A 7864-nucleotide genomic window follows, 5' to 3' on the forward strand; every position below is an offset into this window, starting at 1 on the left:
GCGCAACATCAAAATCTGCTGCAGCACAAGGCATTCAACTACAATAAGAATGAGTACAACAACAACAAGAGCCACATAAACCTAACCCAACAACAGCAACAACTATAACAAATAAGACAGCTCTGATATGCTAAGCATGACTGGGAAATACCCTAAAATCATATATCAAATATAATAAATTTATATTTCAGAAAGAACTTCATTACAATATATAAATTCATGACACATTTCTATAGTCTAACCCAACATGCCCCATTTCAGTTAAACTTAGGGTATTGCCACAACAACAATTGCCAAGTGCTGGTTAATGTTGCTGCCAGTTGGCATTGCCGCCGCCTGTTTGCTCTCTGGCAGCGACTGTATTCAAATCCTTTGTTGTCCTGACATTCGCCATCTGCTAATAGCAAATTGCTTTTGCGACAGTGCCCGCCAGCTGTACGCATACCGCACATTCAGCTTCAATAATAGTGTGCGCCTCAAGCGCTCACATTTATATGTACTGGCACGAATATATAGAAATATAGAAAAACAAACACATTTATATGAAGAAACAATAAATCGGAATTCTTTAATTTGATGCAAGGTGCTTTTTGCTATTTATGATTACAACAAATATATGAAAAATTTTGATATGTTTTATCTTAGTATTGAGGGCAGCACATCTTTCAACTGGCAGCTGGAAACCAAAGCTCTGGATCAAGATCGATTTGGTTTACATGTGAAGACGCCACTTTTTCTTTATTTATTGCAAACATGAACAAAACTATCAATTTAGGAGGCTAGCTAGGAAAAACTAAACTACAGAGGTCTGGCTGAATGCCAGCTCCCACTTGTCTTTATCTGATTCCGAACTGGAATGTAGCTCAGCTTTGGGCGCACTGCAGCGATTGCATTTCTGACGATACCAAAAATTAACATTGAAGCAGTAGCCGCAAGTCCAATCGTGTTTACGTGGACGCCATGTGCTGCTCTGTCCGGCATTTGCCATGGCAATGGCCGTGCTCTTGCTAACGTGACACCGATTGCAGCTCATACGCCAAACGAAATTGCTATTCCTGCATAGCTCACAGACCCAATTATCGAATGCGGGCTTCCACTTCTTTTGTCGCTGACGGCGCTGTTGCTCGATCCCAGTCTCCTGGGCGTAACTGAAGCGTACGCCCTTGCCTGGCTGTGTTGATAGGTAAGCGGGCACCACGCTAAGCACTTGGCCCAGAAATTTAGCCCCGTCCAGATAATGTATGGCCGCTTGGGCGGCATAGGGGCTAGTGTATGTTATGGTTGCCTCACCCTTCGAGCGCCCCGTTAGCTTGTTTTTGTATACGAAAATTTTTGGCTTCATGGTCAGCTCATCCATTTTGATGCGTCCCATTTTGCCAAAGAATTCAATAATGTCATTTTTGGTCACATTCAAACGCATGCCCAGCACGAAGATCGTATCCAAGCGTAGCACGAACTTCTCTTCGCAAATTTGCATGGTTGGCGCTGGGCGTGGACGCCGGAATTGTGAAGCCCAGTCATTTGGTGGGCGATAGCCCAACATTGTCAAAAGATCAAAATCATCTATTGGTTGTGTAGTCTCGTCCTTGTCCTTCGGCTGCAACAAGGATGTTGTCTTTGTTGTTGTAGTAGTGGTTGTAGCTGCTGTTGTTGCAGTTGTTGCTGTTGCAGTTGTAGCAGTCGTTGCTGTTGTCGCAGTTATTGTTGCCGATGCAGTTGTTGCAGCAGTTGTTGTTGAAGAAGAGACAGCGCCTGCTCCGGATGATGCTGGTATTAGTGCTCCTCCTGCTGCTGCTGCTGCTGCTGCTGCAGCAGCACTTGTTTCAGCTGTTGTCGATGATGTCGCCGCTGACACGGCAGCGATAGCATCCTCATTGAAGGTCCTGCAGTACTCATCGCCCAATAGCAGCGAGCCGCGCGCATCTCCGCCACCATCCTCAAAGCGATACATATCTAAATCACCGACCGCAGTATTGACCATGTCAATGTAATTTTGTTTATCTAATTCTTGCTGCTCGTGCAGTGCAAAAAAATTTTGAGCTGAAAATAGATTTTCATACACCGAATTAACTGTCGCAAAGTCCATCGTTTATAAAAACTGTAAAAAAAAAAATGATTTTTTACTGCCGAACTAAACACGAACCGTTCCCTATGAAAGAATAAAAACTACTGAATAATCTAACTCACAAGCACACAAAGCTGAATAACCAAAATCAAACATTTTCCATGGGATACTAGGTTTTTCCATGGATAGCTTTCGCAAAACCTCCGTTCACGAGAAAATTCTACACTCGGTTTCAACTGAGTGTTTCAACACTCTACAAATATTCATAGCATACTTTTCTAAATTTTATTCAAAAACTATTTCAATAGCAATCGAGTCAGGAATTCCCATCGGAAATTCAAAGTCAGAGTATAACGGATTAATTATAATGATTATAACAGGCAGAAGGAGAAGTGGAAGAAGTATATATATTCTTGACCAGGGCGTTGAGCTGAGCCGAAATAGCTATATCCGTCTGATATATAGACTACAGTCTATATAACCATATTCATATCTTTAAACACGTCGATCTTAAATTGGTAGATTCTTATGTAGGACGCGCAGATTGACTCTGTTTAAAAATTCGATAGCTATTACTGTTTTAATGTTATATATTATAAATGAAATTTATTTTTTACTTATAAGTCTTTAGTATTCGAATTTATATATTTAGTTTTATGCAGGCTTTAAACAATTTTGGTTTTTGTTATATATGTTGAATACTGGCCTTACAACATTCATTAAATTGAAATTCAATTGCAAATATGGCTTATATATGATTCGTGATATATTATTATATTCAAATATTCAGCAGAGTGTGGAGGTCATATACTCAAAAATTTCAATAAAACCCGCTAAGTAACGGAAATTATTATACAAAACTATTTTTTATCTATTGTGATTAGTATGCTTCTTGATTATGAAGGTGTGAGATCCAATGTCAAAGGAAATATCAATATATTAATCGCTCAGAATATTTCCTATTCATACCTTTCATACCTCTTTCTATTAGCTTAACTGATTCGTTGTCGAATTTATGTAATTTTATAATTAAAGTGTTAAAGTATAAAAGTCCCAATACTCTTTTGAATGCACTTATAAATCAGCTGCTGCTTAAGCATAGAACTGATGAGCTTGCATTTTTCTTGGCTGAGTGGAAAATTGATTCATAATTTGTTCACATTTTCACTTTAATCACGATAAGCGGTGCTAAAGCGGCGAGCATTAAGGTGGCGAGGGCGTCAATAAAACGCAAAATTATGCGAAAAGTTACCGTTTAAGCGTGAAGCAGCAGCTGTAAAGGTGAGCCCCAAAGCAATAAACTAGAAAGATAAATTGCAGAGCAAGGTATTAATACTGCAGAGCAAAAGAATGTATACGAATATATAAGAGATGAAGGAAAACGTGTTAATAAGGATAAAACTATAAAAATTAATAGTAATGCTAATTATTGATGTATAAAGAATTATGCAATTAAGACCACACTATAAATATAAAGAGAACAGGATCGATGGACTTGGTCTCCTCAACAGTTGATAACTGAAATAGGCTTCCATTTCGCTGTCATCTGAAGTGCTTATCCTTTTTGGTTTAGTCTTACTTCTGTAATATTTGCTGAGGCAAATTCAAGTGCTGTAAACACACAGAGTCGAATGCAGTTGCCGGGCACCAATCGGATACAAGGCGAGTCGCCTTCTCGCTCGAGCCAATTAGTTGGCAATTATTTTACTAATGAGCAACCACATTAACCCCAGCCCTGGCCTCTGCCGGCGAAGCAGGAGGTTAGCCAAAAACTAGACGAACATTAAATCGAGGCCACCACACAAAAGTCAACTATGCAGCGTCAGTGGAAGTCAAACTTCTAGAGTTTCTCACTTTGACCGTCGAGCTGATGAAATATGCTGCGTATTTCTAGCAGCATAGACATATTTATATACATATTCCTACATATATATAATATATATAGAGACATGACGCTGATAAGCAGAAACCGCTTGGCCCCATTCTTGGAGCTGCTTGGCAAGTGGCGTTTCGCTTTTATGGCGCCTCTTTACGATGCCACGCCCAGCATGACCTTATCGACATTAGCAGCGACAACAGGCGGCTTCATTAGGAGCCAGGACAAACAGGACGCACTGGACAGAGGACTGTCTGCCACACAGTTTGCACAATTAAATGAAATGCCGTTGCGGCATCTCAATTTCTTTCTGCTGTCTGCGGCTGGTGCCCTCATTAGGTCAACGCTGGTTGTTGCTTTTATTGTTGGCCGTTAAAGTGTCCTGTGTGCAGAGCGCTGTGGTCCGCTTGTTATCTGAGCAGGAAGCCAGCGTAACGATTGCACAGCTAAATCATAAAAATGTCCTTATGACAGCGTTCCACACTTAGCTTTCGTTGACAGCGAAAATTAAAAATCAACTACTCAACGTTCAACTGAAAGGATAGCAGAGCAACAACAACAACCGCATCTCTCTCTGTCGTTCCCTCTCTTTCTGCGACGCGCAAACTGTCGCAAAGTTTTGAAGTTAGTTTATAATTGGCGCAAAGACAAAAGTGCAGCGACGCGAAATTTAACTTGCACTCGAGTTTATACGAGTTGAGCCACATTTTCGAGTCGTGCCGAGGAGCCATGCGAAGTTCTGTTAATGAATTTCCAGAGACCGACACGAGGCGTCGTTGAATAAGGTCCGACAGCTCACATACCTTTGTCCCAAATCAAATTAGCTGACTGGCTGGTGGCTGCTGGCTGGTGCAGAGGGTCCGAAAGCCTTTGGAATTAGCCATAAATCAATATTCATAATTTGTAATCCAAGTTTAATTGAGATAAATTGCATGCCGCCATCAAAGGGCATACATGGGCCGACTTAACTTGAGTCAGGTTAAATACACAGAGCCATCTGGATTGATTAGGAATAATGGCTAATAAACACAAGACTTGCCTAATGACTCAAACAAGCGAATCGAAATTCAGTTGAAAGCTGCTTTAAATAAGACATTACAAACAACTGATATTAGATGAGAATAAGCATATGTATGTCCGTGCTTTTTATAATACTCAAGGCTTAAATTTTAGTTACGTTAATTGTGTTAATGAAATTTAAATTTTAATCTGTATAAACAAGCATTTATTCCAATGCTTTCCATTTACATTACTTGCATTTCTTTTACATCAAGTAAGTTTAATTTTTAATTTTTAAAATCTTTAAATTATGGAGCACATTGAATACTTGCAGAAAAAAAAATATTTACTCCACATAAAATAAAATAGCTTAAGAACTAAAGTAATCAATATATATGTGCATCTGGCCCACATATATAAATATTTCAATCGTTCATCTATAAAAGATATATGTAATTATTATACATAAAGTATATACTAATCTTGGCTCAACGAGTTCATGCCTACAGGAAAAAATTTGAAAATCTAATTTAATTAAAAAATCCTTGAATAAAAGAATGGCAAAAATAGGACATCAAAATGCTGCAAATCCTGATTAATATAATGCCAGTACAAATAAGGAAAAGGTATAACAACAAAAAGTTCTCTATTTTAAATTATTTTACGGTTTACAAAAAAAAAAAAAAAAAAAAAAAAATTTCTATTGTTTTCTGTTGATTTTTTCTCGTTATACGATATAAATTATGAATTTGTCCCACTGACAAATTTCGCTTGATATTTTGTTTATTTTTTGTGTAATTTTTTTTTTTTGTACATTTTTCTGGATGTTATAATGATTGAGTTTGTCGATAATTTTACCCATTTTTTTTTTTTCGTAATATAATGTAATGTAATATATAATATAATTCTTATAATTTATATTATTTAATTATATTTAAAATACAGCGTGTCGTCATTTTTTCTATTTTTTCTATTCTCTCTTGTTTTCTCTATTTGCTGGTTTACCGAACTTCTTGTTTCTTGCACCACCTCTCTGCTAATGCCACATACTGTGCTTTTCCTCACGATAATAACACCACTCTCGTGCGACTATCCTAAACAGTTGTCGTTGTTTCCTTTCTTTAGAATTTTTTCTCTATTTCAGTATTCTCTCATTACCTAATGCTGCTTCAAACTCATGTTATACTAGCGTTTAATGCGATTCAAATAAATCGACGACATATGAATATATAAGTACAGCGCTTCTTCGTCCGTAACGGTGCTCGCGTTTGTTTGAATTCCAGAATACCTTTTACTCGAAGTAAGTAATTGAAAGCAGAGAGATCAACCACAGGGAGAGCGTCATTCCTGCTCCCACACTTTCAACTCCAAGTGCTGCTCTTACAGAACCAATTATATTTTACTATACTATACGAAATGATTTAACATACATATACTTTTCTTGCTTTATGTCTTAATTAATGCATATATATATGTGCTCGCGCCTAAAGTAAACTTTGTTAATGCATTTAATAAAAAATAATAATAATAAACACGACAATAATCAAATTCACATACAACATTATTAGTTGGACGATAAATATCTCAAAAGAGTGGAATTCAATAAAAATGAATGAGTAACAAAATTCGAGTGGAACCTCCATTTGGATGTTTCTGACGTCGACATACCCTAAATTCTAGACTGAATTATGGAATTTTGATCATAGTAATGTTTTAAGAAAATGTAGAATATAACGATGACATGGAAACTCTGGACTGAATTATGGAATTTTGATGAAAGTGTAGAGTATAACTAATACATGGAAATGTAGAGTTTTATTAATCAACCTATTCCAGGAAGCATTTTTCCGAGTCTTTAGCTCTATTGATTTAAATGGCTTATGAACCATGTCAAAAAATCGATATATTTTGATAATAAAAATCTCCGTTGTATTTTTCTTTCTAAAACAAAATAAAGTTTTAATTCACAAAGTTTACAAGAATTTGTATATAATATTTCTTTCCTCTCGCTGACATAGTTTTCGATTGCTTTGTCAACTCAGCACATAGTCCTGATCAAGAATTATAAACTTTATGGAATTAACTACGGCTAGTAAACTATGTATATTTAGCTTGTAAAGTAATTCCCATATTTCACAAATATCTAACGCTTTCACATTTATTAAAACAGAATACGAGTTCTTAATATAGACTTAGATTCCGACAGCTTCTCTTTATTATGTGCTCAAATTTTATTGTATCTCAATTCCATAGAATATTTTTCGAATTTAAATTTTATTTTCGGCCAATCTGTGCTCAGCTGCATTGTCTCGAGCGACTTAAAGCGGTTGTCCCACAGCTGGAGCTGGAGAAACAATGGCAATAATAGCTGACAGTAAATCCATTTAATCCGACCAACTGAATGCTTCGCCAGCGCACTAAGGGCATGCAAAAGGAGAGGACCCACGGCTCCTGGAGAGTGCATCACCTGCAGAGCGAATCTAATCGCTTAATGAATTTATTTACCCCAGCCTCCAGTGGCTCAACCAGCCACACCCAGTCAATTCTGGCTCGGTGGCAAACCACTTGAGTATATTCCAGCCCCGGGCATCGCCAGCATGAATATCCTTCAGTCTGTGTGGCTCAACATTTTAGTCCTGGTGGCGATGAGTTTGTCATGTGATTTAATCAAAGTTTGCTCCAGTCAAATCTCGCCCGTAATCGTCACCAGCTGTGGGCCAACTGGGCGAGTGGGCGTGGCGCTGACTGTGCATTTTGATGGGTGAGTGTTGGGAGAGGGCTATAAGTGGGGTGGCCATGGGAAACCGCAGGACCTCTGACCAACTTGCACACTTTGTGTTGTGAATTTACTTTGCACTTTCTTGCAAGCAGCCCGCTGTTGACAAGGACTCTGGAGTCATCTCCGGCCGCTGGCTCCTAGCTGC

At 38.0% G+C, this 7864-nt stretch overlaps 1 protein-coding gene across 1 annotated transcript; it reads right to left on the reverse strand.

Annotated features, from left to right (window-relative positions):
* Positions 1-537: 537 nt before the first annotated feature.
* On the reverse strand, positions 538-2209 carry LOC6572518. The gene has a single exon (XM_001998589.4). It carries the CDS (start codon positions 2084-2086, stop codon positions 794-796), a length of 1293 nt encoding a protein of 430 aa, XP_001998625.2. The 5' UTR covers positions 2087-2209; the 3' UTR covers positions 538-793.
* Positions 2210-7864: the final 5655 nt, after the last annotated feature.

Source organism: Drosophila mojavensis, unplaced genomic scaffold, assembly GCF_018153725.1.
Source record: "Drosophila mojavensis isolate 15081-1352.22 unplaced genomic scaffold, ASM1815372v1 contig_19, whole genome shotgun sequence".
Classification (NCBI taxonomy): Eukaryota; Metazoa; Arthropoda; class Insecta; order Diptera; family Drosophilidae; genus Drosophila; species Drosophila mojavensis.

Excerpts from the sequence above, each read along its gene's own strand:
- LOC6572518 (XM_001998589.4), bottom strand. The coding sequence starts at position 2,086 with ATGGACTTTGCGACAGTTAATTCGGTGTATGAAAATCTATTTTCAGCT.